General features: G+C 43.2%; 1 protein-coding gene across 1 annotated transcript; it reads right to left on the bottom strand.

The window, feature by feature from the left end:
• Window positions 1–12,566: 12,566 nt before the first annotated feature.
• LOC140769920 (senescence-specific cysteine protease SAG39-like) lies at window positions 12,567–13,821 on the bottom strand. Its single transcript, XM_073110824.1, has 2 exons — window positions 13,383–13,821; window positions 12,567–13,159 (listed from the first exon to the last, which is right to left on the bottom strand). Exons 1-2 carry the CDS (start codon window positions 13,819–13,821, stop codon window positions 12,567–12,569), a joined length of 1,032 nt encoding a protein of 343 aa, XP_072966925.1.
• Window positions 13,822–14,188: the final 367 nt, after the last annotated feature.

Below are 14,188 nucleotides of genomic sequence, written 5' to 3'. Positions count from 1 at the left end.
TGCATCCACAAAGTCCTGCCAAGACTTGAATGGTCGAGTCCGCTCAGTTGACTGGTACCACCTAATTGCCACGCCCTCCAAGTGGAATGAGGCTAGCTGGACCTTTTGGTGGTTAGGCGTGCCATGGTATGTGAAAAACTACTTCGCTAAATACGTCTAGTCTAACGGGTCTCCTCTAAATAATTTTGGGAAATCAAGCTTGATGGTCCGAGCTTAGATCTCAAAATGTGGCATGTTATTGTGGGCCAAGTGACCTCATAATCGAGGCTGGTCACGTGGGTCATAGGCCCACGAGTTCACCTCATGTCGCACCCAGGCTACATGCGAGTTCAGCTCAATTTGATGATGTGGGCCCACTGGATCATTCCACTATTCATCCTCGGGCTCGTACTCATGCTCGGGGTTAGGTTCATGGGTTCCAAACTGGTTCGCATAAGGTGGTCGAACTGATTCGTAAAAATTTAGCTTGCCACGAAAATCGTGCACTTCGTCACCTTCATTCAAATAACCTAACCCTAACCCTAGGGTTGAATTTGGTTTGGAATTTGGCCTAGGGGCACTGCCACAGGTTGCATGGGGGACAGCGACGGCTGGGTTCGGTCGTGGATCGCCAACAATTGGCCCCTAGTTGGTCCTTGCATAGGCGGAACGGCGGCGAGCGACAGTGGAAAACAATTATTGAGCTCGGGCTGGAGTGGCGGCAATGGCGGCCATGGCACGCCGTCGGCGGATCCATAGGCCCTCGGTGGCTACGGAAGGAGCCCATGGCCCCATTGTAGGGGAGCAGTGGCGGCGGGAAGCCACGGTGGAGCCACCCCAATGTAGGGGTAGCTTGCCGTGGTGGTGGCTATTGGGTTCGGCCACTGCGGTAGTCAACTTGAGGAAGCCAACTATGGCTGTCAGTAGTCGTGGGAGCACCGGACCTACGTCCACCAGTCACAAGTTTGCTGTAGCGATAATCACTATTATCAGTAGTCTTTCAGCGATTGTTGGTGTGAACGGAGGCCACATCCTGGGTGTAGTTGGTCTAGTGAAGTGAGTGGACGTGGCGGTTGGGGCCGGTGGGGGCTGGATCTCTGTCGATGGGAAGCTAGGGTTTTCGGCTCTAGCTCCCACCGCAGGTGGGGAAAAAGAAGCACGACCACTACTGCGGGCTACACCGACATGGTAGCGATGTCTGGGAGGCTCTTCGGTGGTGGGTGGTGTTCCACCGAGGCTAGAGGGGTCGTGGTTGCTGCGGTTTGGGGCTCCTCTCCACCACCCTCACGGTTTGAAGTTGATGGTCGTAGTTGAGCTATTTTCGCCGTGGCCGACAGCGCTACCAATGCTAGCAGCACAGTGTGGCTGCATTGGGGTAGGAGAATAGCTGTCAAGGCTTGGATCGCCTTCTCAATCCTTTCGAAACTCTCCTTCGGTTTGATCGAAAATTCTTTAAAAAATGTCTTTGCCCTTGTCGGCGGCTCATCGTTGACAATTGCTCATAGTGGAGGGGACGCTAAAGATACTCTCACAGGAATGGAGATGAGTTCTTGACCCTCCATGGTCGCTCCTTCCTCGTTCCTCTTAGATCGTGTGTTAACCATCGTCCAAGGAACATCGGCTCTGATACCAATATTACGGACTAGATCTGGAATGATTTGTTTGTAGGATGATTCTGAGATTTTGAGAGGTAGTAATCTCGGAAGTCTCGGATTTAATGGCTTTTGAATAAAGTCAATTAGAGATCCAGATGGAAAGTTATGATTAAAATAATGGAGCAAGGACACATAGGCAGAACAGTAAATAACTAATGTTGCGGCGGTCATCGGAGTGTGGTGGATGGCCAAGGGGGATGGTGGACAATTGTAAGTTGGGTGGCTACTAGTGGAGGAAGGTGGCTAGGGTTCGAAAGATCGAGATGCTTCTACGGCTATGATCTACTCCTAGAAATATAAAGATGATCTAAGAGCTACGATAAAAGATAAGGATGAAAATATTAACTTTGCTAAATTTAGATTCATTCAATGATTATTATCAACACATGTACACTCCTATTTAAGAGTAAAAATTCCTAGCGGATCAAATCTACATGTGGATTATCTGATTTATTTGAAATTTAAAATAATAAGATAAAGCTAAGTAACTAACTTGACTCAACTCAACTTAACCCATGTGGTCGGGTCGTAACATACATTTTTGTATAACATGGTTCCATTTTGATCACATACACAGCGCATCACATGACCATCAAGTTCTGTAACCATTTTTGTTTTCTGGTCCATATCAATAACATCTATTGCCTGCAGCCTTAGCAACTCGGACAGTAGGAGTTTAGTTCCAATTAGAATTGCATGAAATTTTAAGATGGGGCCATACTCAAAATATATCAATTGATTCAAAAAGAGTTAGAAGGAGTAATTGTGCTGAAGATTATTATACACCAGCTACTGAAGAAATCTAAAATTTAAATTGGCAATATCAAGTAGCTCTGAAAGTACCTATGATGCTTCGAAGCAAATGCATATTAGACAAAAAATCGAAGAAAAAATTGAAAGGAGTTTTTGCCAAGCAAGAGATTCTTTGAAGTTAGCAAAAAGTACAAGAGGCCATAGACACACCCTAATGGGAATAATATCTTCTATGCTCTAAAGAGGAGAACAATATTTTGCGTTATGTCTTTAAATTCAATGAAGAAGAAAAAAGTACTATGTTATGGTCTGAACGTCCGCTTTCCGATCCAAATCGTTGGAAAGTAGCCTACATAGCCGAGGGAATATATTCACCAAATATTCAACCAAGAGAATATTATAAAACCAAGGGTGGTCGATCCGTAACTTCCTGATTTACGATTTTAGTATTTATGCCCTCTACAGATTCAGACTGCAACTGGGACAAAAATACGTAAAAGTGGGGTGGTGGTGGAAGTGACGGGTGGTGGTGATGGTAAGGTTAAGGATGATAATGGTGATGAGGGTGGATGGTTTGAGCTGTTAAGGGATAAGGATGAAGAGGGAGAAAAGGCCGAAATCCCAAGGAGGAGGGAGAACTCGACAGACGAGGGAGTTAGAAGATCACCGACATTGAGATGGCGCACGACTAAGGCTTGAACGAAGGAGAAGGAAGATTAGTATAGAGAAGCAAGAAAGGAGATAGAATTCAATATTCATTCATCATAATCTTTTCAGTTGCCATCCACACCTTAAGAGGCTAACCAAACATGCCAAAAATGATAATTATTAACCCTAGAAATAGTGAATTCTCACTGACCGCATTCGAATGGGGTCGAGCGTGTTCGAATGCGTATTTTGCGTTCTCTACCGATGCGAACATATATAGGCGTTCGCACGTGGGTGTTCGAACAATGTCTGCGCGTATTCGAACGCATAAATTGCGTTCTCTGTCGATGTGAAGGGCTGTAGGTGTTCGCAAGAATATTCGAACACAACATACAGAATCCTTATTTTTTCTAAAATAAATAACTAAACACAATAAGAAAAGACTCTCATAGGGTGTATCTATGTTCGAGATGACTCGATGAAGTCCGAATCACATCATTCCACCATGCTTCCGCTCACTTTGTCCTCAAAGTTCGAATTTAGGATATCGCTCCATCAAGGTTATCTCGGGTTCCCATGTGGCCTGCTTCTGCATCTATCCCATCCAGCTTACCAGCACCTCTATGACTATTCTTCCTTCACGTCTGACCCTCCTTTGTTCTAGGACTTTCTCTGGAGTGGGCTCAACTACCTCTAATTCAGTCTCGGGTAGTTGTGCTGTGACCTGCTCAACTAGACCAACTCGGGCTCTCAAGTTGGATACATGAAAAATAGGGTGAACTCGAGATGACTCAGGTAAGTCCAGCTTATATGCAATCGCTTCCACCTTCTCCAAGATCTGAAATGGACCAAAGAAGCGATGTGCTAGCTTTTGATTTTGAATAGTTTGTATCGAGATTTGTTGGTACGGTTAGAGTCATACATAGACCTAATCGCTAACTTCATAGCTTCTTTCCTAGTGTTTGCGGTTATACTCTTGCTTCATTCAGTTTTGTGTCATTGCTAGATGAAGCTTGAGCTGCTTGAGTACCTTATCCTGTTCCACTAGTACCTCATCTATGTTGGTATGGTCAAGTGTGCTCGGTCGGTTATAAGATCTCAATGTTGGTGGTGCGCGCCCATAGACTGCCTCAAGAGGGATCATCCCAATAGCGGTGTGATGAGCCGTGTTGTATGACTACTTCGCCCAAGGTAGGTAAGCTGGCCATCTTTTCAGTTGCTCCCCGGTGAAGCATCGCAAATATTGCTCGAGGCAGCAATTAACGACTTTGGATTGCTTGTCGATTTGAGGATAATATGCCGAGCTCATTTTCAATTCAGTATCTTGCTGCTTGAAGTACTTTTGCCAAAAGTGACTCATGAAGATCGGGTCACGATATGAAACTATGACCTTGGCATTCTATGCAATCGGGTTACTTCTTTCATAAAAATTTCTGCTACCTTCCTCACAATGTACACAATGTACGGGTGCGCTAGAGCTAAAAAGTGTGCACTCTTCGTCAACCGGTCGACCACCACCATTACCACCGTATGTCCTCCAGGTTCTCATCCTAATAAAATGGGAAAGAGGATTGACTTGGGGCAGTCCTTCAATGAAGCCCATCATCACATCTTCTCAAATTTGCTCCGGAATAGATAGGGGTTGCAGTAGTCCTGTTGGTTTGTCGAGTCTGCCTTGGCGCGTTGACAAACTTCACATGCTCAGATATATGACAGCACCTCCTTTTTCATGCCTGCCCATATACAATTATGTGTCAACCTCTTGTAGGTTCTAAAGGTTCCTTCATAAGAGTATTATGGAAGTGGTGAATCAAAGCCACCTATAGTTCGGGTTTGGCTGGGACTCGTACTTGCCCTCAGTCTAGTAGTAGATCGTCCTTCACTTCTAGCATGGGATAGCGAGATGGTTCTTCCTCGACTTTCTTCATGAGCTCCCTCATTTCTAGATCTTCCACACATGCAGCTCTAATCTCTGAAAGGTAGGAAAATACCAAAATATAAATCATGGCTAAGTTGGCCAGTTCGAGTTGCCGCAATAGTGCATCGATGACCCGATTTTCAATTCCCTTCTTATACACCAATTCATAATCGTACCCCCCCCCCAACAACTTTATCACTCACCGTTATTGTGCTAGAGTGTGGATCTGTTGCCCAAGGAAGTAAGAAAGATTTCGCTTGTCGGTACGCACCACGAATCGCCAACCGATGAGGTATTGTCTCCATTTGGTGACAGCATGGATAATGGCTAGCATCTCACGCTCATAGGCAGGCATCATCTGGTTCTTCATTGACAATGCCTTGCCCATGTACACCATCGACCTTCCTTCTTGCATGAGTACAGCTCCAATTCTAGTTTCTGACATATCGCATTCCACCACAAAGAGCTTGGTGAAATCGAGTAACACCAAAACTGGAGCAGTGGTCATTGCCTTCCTCAACGCTTCAAAGGCCTTCGTTGTTGCCTTAGTCCAACGAACCTCTCTCTTCTTCAGTAATCATGTCAAGGGAGCGGCAATCTTGTCATAATTGGCAACGAATTGACGATAGCTCGTCAATCCAAGGAAGCCCCGTAACTTTTTGGTGTCTTTGGAATTTGCCATTGCACCATATTTTGCACCTTGGCGGGGATCAGCTTCCACTCCTGCCGTTGAAATAATGTGGCCAAGATACTCCACTCTCGACTAATCTTAGAAACATTTGGACTCCATCACCTTCAACTCATTGTTATTCAAAATCTACAACATTTCACGAAGGTGAGTAAGATGTTCTTTCCATGAGCGGCTATACACAAGGATGTCGTTAAAGAAGACTAGCACAAACCGCCTCAATAACGCCCTAAAGACGTCATTCATCAATCTTTGGAAGGTGGAGGGGGCATTAGTGAGTCCAAAAGGCATGATCTTGAACTCATAATGCTCATCATGGGTGTGGAATGCAGTCTTGTGCACATCCTCAGGCCTCACACGGATTTGATAGTAGCCGGCTCTCAAGTCTAACTTGCTAAAGTAAGAGACCACCGAAAGCTCATTCAAGAGTTTTCAACGACCGATAAAGGATACCTATCCTTCACCATGATGGCATTGAGTGCACAATAATCTACGCAGAAACGTCATGTCTCGTCTTTCTTCCGCACTAAGAGCACCGATGTGGAGTAAAAGCTTCGGCTCAATTAGATGATTCCGTTGTCCAGCATCTCCTTACAAGTCTTGTGATCCCCTCATTTTATACAAATGGGTACCTATGGGGACGATGGTCTTGGGGTCGAGCAGGCAGCATGCCACGTGGCTTCTCAAACAATTTGCTGAATTCTTTCAGTAAGGTGGACAAATCAGTGGGTACTTCTTCTTCCTTTGCATAGCCTATTTGACTCTGGATCAGTTGCATCAAAAGCCCATGGCATCCAACCTTTGGCAATCCCATCATTGGTTGAAGTTGCGCTCCGAGCCGTGGACGAATTCCTTCTAACCGCACTCACTTGCCATTTTGTTTGAAATCCATCCACATCTCCGAGAAGTCAAAGGTCACCGGGCCCAAGCTTTGCATTCATTACATCCCCAATACAATGTCAGTCCCACGTAAGGCCAATGGTGAAGATCCAAGGTGAAGGAATTGCCCTGAATCTTCAAAAGAACCTCTCAGCATACACCATTTGCTCAGAGCATCGTGCCATTTCGCAATGCTACATCAAATCCCGAAGTAGCGTCTATAGCCATCCCTATCTTCTTGACCACTCGCTCGTCCATGAAGTTGTGGGTGCTCCCGATGTCGATGAGGATCCTCACCATTTGATTCTTCACTATGTCATCGACTCGCAACGTCCGAGGTGCATTGGCGCTTGTGTAGCCATGCATGGATATGATACGATCTCGCCTCTGGCTATGGAGCTCTGATACCAAGATTGATACGATCTCATCTCTGGCTATGGAGCTCTGATACCAAGTTTGATACGATCATGCCTCGGGCTATGGAGCTCTGATACCAAATTGATACGATCTCTCCCCTTTAAAGCTAAGGTTCGATCTCTTCCGATTTCCTGATCTGGACTAGATCTAATATGGAACTTTGAAATAAGATCCCAAAATATGCCGTCATTGGATTGACGTGAAATTTTGATATGTTGTAGCCCTAGAAAAGATCTTTCCAACAAATCTAGTTTCAGGCGAATTGGATGTTAGGATCTTAAGATATCGTCCGATTAATGGACAAAGGTCAGGGTGGTATGTTTTGGATCCGTGGATGGAGGCACGTGATCCTAGGTAATGGTGGTTGAAGGTGGACCGGCCGACGAAAAGTGGTGGTGGAAGGGTTATGGTTGATGGAAGAATTAGGGCAAGTGTTGGATAGATTGGAAGAAGGGGGAATAGAGGGCCGCCCCTAAGGGACTAAGGCGATTGGCTAGTCGAGGGAGGTTAGAAGCGGCGTCGCCGGAGATTGAGAGAACGAAAGCGAAGAAGACGAAGGAGGCAAGGCAAACTCAATTCTCAATAATCAATAATAACTTTGGTTGCCCTCCACATCCTTTTAGAAGCTAACCACAACCCAAAATTACCCTAACAATACAATTTTCGCCGACCGCGTTCGAACTCACTCCACCTGCGTTCAAACGCGACTTACAGAAAACTTATTTTAATGGAAATTAAACACTAAAACATGAAACAAAAACACTCCTAAAGTGAATCCAAGCTCAAGACGATATCGGTGAAGTCCGAATCGTATCAGGATACTCAGCGTGGATCTCCTCGCTGCCCTCCAATGCTTCTCGGTCTTTCGTCGCATTCTCTAGTTCAGCTTCCATTATCTCCTCTTCCTCCACATACGCTACTTCATCCAGCATCATCATAGTAGCCGTCGGTTGGACACATTTGGAGTAAGTCTCCCCATAGTAGTTCGGGAAGGTCCCCTCACTTTTGGTTATGGCCATGGAGGTATTCTTGCACCCGTTGCTCTCGATGGAGGCGCTAACACATGATGTGTGGCTAATGTTTGCCGAGGCACTCCTCTAGATTCCATGGTGCTCCAGCCCCCTTTTGCTGCTATATGCAGCTCTCGAAGCTTCTCTTCCATCAATTGAGCTATTGCAAAAGCCTCCAACAACGTGGTTGGTTGGGCGGCCTTCACTTCGGCTTGAATGTCCCGTTGAAGCCCACTAATGAAGGTGCTCTTGAGTTGAGAATCCAACCAGCCCCACACTCGATTGCTAATTCGCTCAAACTCCTTTTGATATGCTCTCACCATAGTCCTTTGAGTTAACTTGATAAGAGTCAAACTCGAGATAGAGATTGGCAACGACGCGAAGCTATGAGCGGACAATTTATGTCTCCAGATCGGAATCCGCATATAGGGACACAAGCTCACCATGGACTTGTATTTGACATAGTCCTAGGTACATAGTGGTTGTGGAACTTGGGACCTGTAACATTTGACTTCGGTATCATATGGATGGAGTTTCAGCAGAATGGCAGAGTAGTTCGGTTCAAGGATGCGAAGACGAAGACAAGCTTGGCTTTGCATTAGATGATAGGGCTACCCCAACCCCTATGGATAGAGGAAGACTCTATGGAGATACTTAGGCCACTAGCTACATCGCCTGAAGCTACGAGTCTGGCTAGCAATGAACTAACTTAGAACGCTTCCCGACTTATCACCTTGAGGACAAGGTGATCGAAGCATAGTAGACTGTTATGACCCAACTTGGAGAGTCTAGTGGGTTTAGTCTAGTTGGTTTAGTCATGAGTCCATTACTATTCTTAACAGTCTACCACTAGACCCTCCATTAGTCATGAGTCCATTAGTCATGACCTAGCTTGGAGGGTCTAGTCAAATCATGTATTTCACTACTTGGTAGTTAGGTTGAGTCTAGTCTAGTTCTTTTTAGCTTTACTTAGAGGGCAAGTCACCTAAATGGGGTAGCCACTATAAAAGAGGTGTGGTGAACACCCCAAAGGCATCAAGAAAAAACTATCCTAATTTTTGTACTCTCTCTCTCTCTCTCTCTCTCTCTCGCTCTCTCTCTCTCTCTCTCTCAAATTATATTCTTAGCTGGTGGCACCCAAATTGATGCGAACTAAGTTAGATAGGATCGCTATCTGCACATCCAAAATGAGGAAATTACTAAATTGGTTATTGAAATGATAGCTAGTGGGATCATCCATCCGTGGTACTCCTTGCTAGTTGCTGGATGAGATATCAGGTGTGGACTACTTCTCTAAGTTAGATTTGAGGGTGAGTATCATGAAATTTGAGTATACCCACTAGACATACGAAGGCTATTTTTCGCACCCACAACTAACACTATAAGTTTTTCACAATATTGTTCGATCTCACCATGCACCAGCAACTTTCTAAGGATTCGGAAACAATATATTTAGGCCTCTATTATGCCTATACGTACTTATATGGGAGGACCACTTGAAACATTACAAGGAGGTATTACCATTACTCCATCAACACCACCAACATGCAAATATGTCCAAGTCCCTTTGGGGACAGTGGAGTGTAAATTATCTTGAACATATTATTTTAGACACAAGGATTCAGGCAAACTCCAAAAAAATCACAAACATGGTGAGATGGCATCTATGGACAAACTTGAGGCAACTACATATTTTCGTTGGTCCTAAATGCTACTACCGTATTGAAGGGTATGTATGGTAAGATTGTTGTCCCACTAACATTGATACACTTAGTTAGAGTCTTTTTTTTATTACATTAGTTATTTATTTTTATTAAAATAAATTTTCTATAGGTCGCATTCGAACACAGTTGGGAGCGTGTTCGAACGCCTTTACGAACGTCTGCATCAGATTCGCAAAAACAAAAAACGTGAAATGCGCATTTGAACGCGGTCAGGCGCGTTCGCATCGACAGAGAACGTCTTTTGTGTATTCGAATGCGATTGGGCGCGTTCGAACGCGATCAGCGGGAGTCCACTAGAATTAGGGTTAATAATTGTTATTTTGGCTTATTGGCTAGCCTCTATAAAGGTGTGGATGAAAGCCAAAATCAAAATGCTATTGGATTATTGATTTCTTGCCTCCTATCTTCTCTCTATCTTCTCTACTCTAATCTCCCTCCTCTCTCTTCACCAATTTATCACCTCTACAGTTGGCAAGGTTTCTCCTAACTTCTAATCTCCCTCATCTCTCAAGTTCTCCCTCTTCTTTGGGATCTTGACCACTTCTCTATATTCATCTTTATCACTTAAACAACATCAACCCTCTACCCTCATCTTCATTATCATCCATAACCCTAATATCTACTCCACCCGTCATCACCACCATTATCCACACTATATTATGTTTTCGTCCCAGTTATAGTTCGAATCTGTAAAGGGCGTAAATATAAAAAAAAACATAGATCAGTGAGTTATGGATCAATTCCACTTAGTTTCGTAATTTTCTAACTACAGAAGAATATTTGATGAATATTTTTCTTCGGTTACATGGACTGCTTCATACAATAAATCTAGATCTTGAAATCGTTCCATAGCCTATTATTACTATCAAAGCCTATCAATTTGGTATCGTAGACCCTATCAAACATACTTATTAAAACACTAACATCCTGATTGAAATAGGGTGAGTTTAGATGGACGGGCAAGAGAACAGATGCATTTGAGAAGAAGGCTACCATGATATCCACTCCCATTTGGGCAATTTCTGATTTTTTTTTTTAAGATATTCATGGTTGAGTGTGATACTTTAGCGGTTGGCATTAGAGTTGTGCTCATTTAAGAAGGTTGACCCTTGACCTACCTTAGCAAGGCTTTCTCACCCAAATCTTAGTAATTGTCTACATATGAGTAAGAGATGTTGGTCATTATTAATATTGTTACAAAATGGTGCCTATATCGCATCAATCATTGCTTTATTATCCGCATTGATCAAGATAGTTTATTTTTTGGACCAACGAATATAAACACCAGAACAACAATGATATGTATCCAAAATACTTAGATATGACTATGAAATAGTATTGCATAAGAAGGGATTGGAGAATCGAACTGTGGATACACTATTGTGACAATTTAATAAAAGCAAGGTTGGACGAGTTGGATCTAGAGGAGATCGAGTGATCTGAGGATTTTGAAATAGAGAGTGCTCTTCACCTTAACGACAAGGTGGACTGAGTGTGGTGGATTGATATTATCTAAGTTTGATTTGAGTTCGAGTAAATTATTCTAAATTCCTATATTGCAAAGAATTATTGTTTACACAGTTTCAGTAAAATATTTATAAGATATTTATGTAACATCCAAATAATATGAAACTAGAATTAGATCGAAGGCATCATGAGAGATAACTTCTGTATTTGTGCATTCTTAAGATTTAAACTATCTTGGGCATAACAGAACGAGAGATAACTTTTGTATTTGTGCATTCTTAAGATTTAAACTTTTGTATTTGTTTATTATTTGGTTTAGGACTCCTTTATTTTATTCTTTATAAATAGGTCTCGATATCTTAGGATTCTCAATGAATTGAATTTATCTTTCTCAATCTCCCAATCTCTCCTCTCTCCTCTCTCTAACTTTCTCTATATCAAGTAAGTCCCTCTTCTCTTGTCGCTCTCTTCTCTTAGTGGTTTTCCCCTTCATTGCAATAGAGATAATCATTAGGCCCGACCCGCCCAAACCCGACCCAAACCCACCCGATTTTAATCGTGCTAAGCCTTGCCCGACCGAGCCCGAGATGGTAGTGGGTGGTATGAGCTAAGCCTTTGCTCGGTTGGCCCAGCCTAAAAGACTAACCCACTACTCTCATCTATGGCCCAACCCATATTGCATGCATATTCCTAAAATTTTTAGTCCCACATTGGATATTAAGTAAATTATATATCAATATATAAGTATGCTCCCATGAAAGATAACTAAAATGCCTTCATATAAGCCCATTAAATTTTACTCAATAAAATATAATATTTTTTATATTTAACTCATTATCTTAGACCCATTATATTCAACCCAAGCTCAATATCTAATGAGCTAATAGGCAGTAACTGGTTATAATATTCTAGCCCAGTGAATATTTAAGCCTGATTGGTTCGAATCCAGCCCGGCTTGCCTGAGTATCCCAGATTGGTCTCTAATATATACAGACCCCAACTTAAATTCAATCCTTCTTCTGTTCTTACTCGGTGTGTTTTTTTTTTTTTTTTTTGACTAACTGTTCTTATATCTAAGAAATTGCATTTCTCATCACTTATTTCATATCTCGGTCAAATTACTAAAGCTGCTTACTAAGAGATTATTTTATGGCTTTTTAATCCAAATTCGTTTGTTCGCCAATGAATAATACTTTTTCTCTCGTTTCCAGATAGTCCAAGGATCTGTGTAAATAAATAGAGAGAACAAACAAATCAAATCTAATCTGCAGGCATCCAATATTATCGACAATATATTTTGTTTCCTGATACATACATACAAGACACAAGAGCAACTTCACGTTGCAATTTTAACACAAACAGAAACAAACAAAACGCCAATTGCCAGTAGGTAGCACACAATTACACAAACACATTAGAAATTCCAATTCATGCAGTCGGATAAGAAGCTTCCATGGCAATGCCGCAAAGTCCTTCAGCTGCATCAACATCACGTTGCATCCTTATGTATCCCCTCTCACCCCATGTCCTTCCCCACGAGTTCTTCACCAGCCAATACTTGGTTCCATCGGAAGTAGTACCATAACCGACGGCAGTAACGCCGTGATCGAGCTCGGTTCCGCACTCACCGGTGAACACGCCACTCTTGTAGAACTGGAAGTCCGACTCGCCGGCGTCAATGGCGACCGACACTGGCTGGTTGGCCACCCCTTTCAGCAGAGAAGATTCGCTATTCGCTGGCACGTCTTCATAGCCGCTAATGGCGGCCGCCGGCGACGAAGACTTCGCGGTTTTGCAGGTTCCGTCGGAGGCGGTGTATGGGTACTTGGCTTCGGTGGTGAGGCCCCCGTTGTCGATGATGAATTGGAAGGCGTCATCCATTAGACCACCGTTGCATCCTTGGTCTTCGCCGTGGACGTCACAGTCGACGAGCTCTTGCTCCGATAAGGAGATCAGGTTGCCGGTGGTAAGCTTAGTGATTCCTTCAGTCGCCGCAACGGCGGAGAAGGCCCAGCAACATCCTTTAATTTGTTTCATTAAAATGATCAAACAAAAAGGTGTTAATCGACATTGTTGATCTAGATATATGGAAAAGGATTCAATTCTTATCCAACATAAATTGTATGAAAATTTATAATAAAAGAAAACCCCTATATTTTGCTTTTCAGAAAAAAAAAAAACTATATATTGTAAGTATGGTTGGTCACGTATATATGCCATCAAACTGTCCAAGTTTTCTCTTACCACATTGGCCTTGATCTTTGATAGGTGTAACGGCGCCCTTTTGTCTCCAATCCATGGTAGTAGGGACGGCCGTAACATTCTCATACTTGAAGGAACTCGCCACCTTCACAGCAGTAGTACTACTCTTGGGCTTGAATCCAGTGTACACGGCCTTAAATTCCTCGTTCGTCATGTCAGCAAATTGGTTGACCCCGAGCACGTACTTCCGGTTACCAGCCTTGTTGGCCGACTCGATGTATTCGACGTTGGCTTTAAAGATCTCGAACCGGCGGTGCTTCTCTGCAGCTTCTTCATACACGCGCCCATACTCCGCCATCCACCGCTGGTGCCTTAGGAACATGGGCACGTCGTTGGCGACGTTTCGCGACTCGGATAGAGAGATCCAAATGCTCAAGATGAACAAAGCTAGCCATAAGCTTCGGTTAGTGATCGGTGCCATGGTGGAGAGCTTATTGATGTGATTTGATAATGAAATACTAGCTAGCGATGGTTTAATTATGCTTATACAGAGATATGCTTATGTATATATAGAAGGGCCAAAGGGGAATGGGGAGAGGATTAGAGAGAGATATATATATATATATATATATATATATATATATATATATATACGTACGTGCCGTAGAGATTCAAGAGAAGGGGATGGATTTCGTAGCTGATATTATAGTAAAGATCAACGTACCGTGTGGCTTCGATGCCCTTCACTTTCAGCTCTTTCTAGTTGAATAGGGAGGTAGCCAGGAAACGAAAACAAAAACAAATTTTTTAACATCTTCGGTTAACTTGAGATGGTGTACGTACAATAT

Source organism: Typha angustifolia, chromosome 11 (genome assembly GCF_048772165.1).
Source record: "Typha angustifolia cultivar Huaian chromosome 11, ASM4877216v1, whole genome shotgun sequence".
NCBI classification, from domain to species: Eukaryota; Viridiplantae; Streptophyta; class Magnoliopsida; order Poales; family Typhaceae; genus Typha; species Typha angustifolia.
The sequence above is the reverse complement of the archived record's forward strand: the minus strand, read 5'-3'. Positions and strand labels throughout refer to the sequence as shown.

Excerpts from the sequence above, each read along its gene's own strand:
- LOC140769920 (XM_073110824.1), bottom strand. The coding sequence starts at position 13,821 with ATGGCACCGATCACTAACCGAAGCTTATGGCTAGCTTTGTTCATCTTG. Across the intron at positions 13,160-13,382 it reads CAAAGATCAAGGCCAATGTG|GATGTTGCTGGGCCTTCTCC; the intron begins GTAAGAGAAAAC and ends AACAAATTAAAG.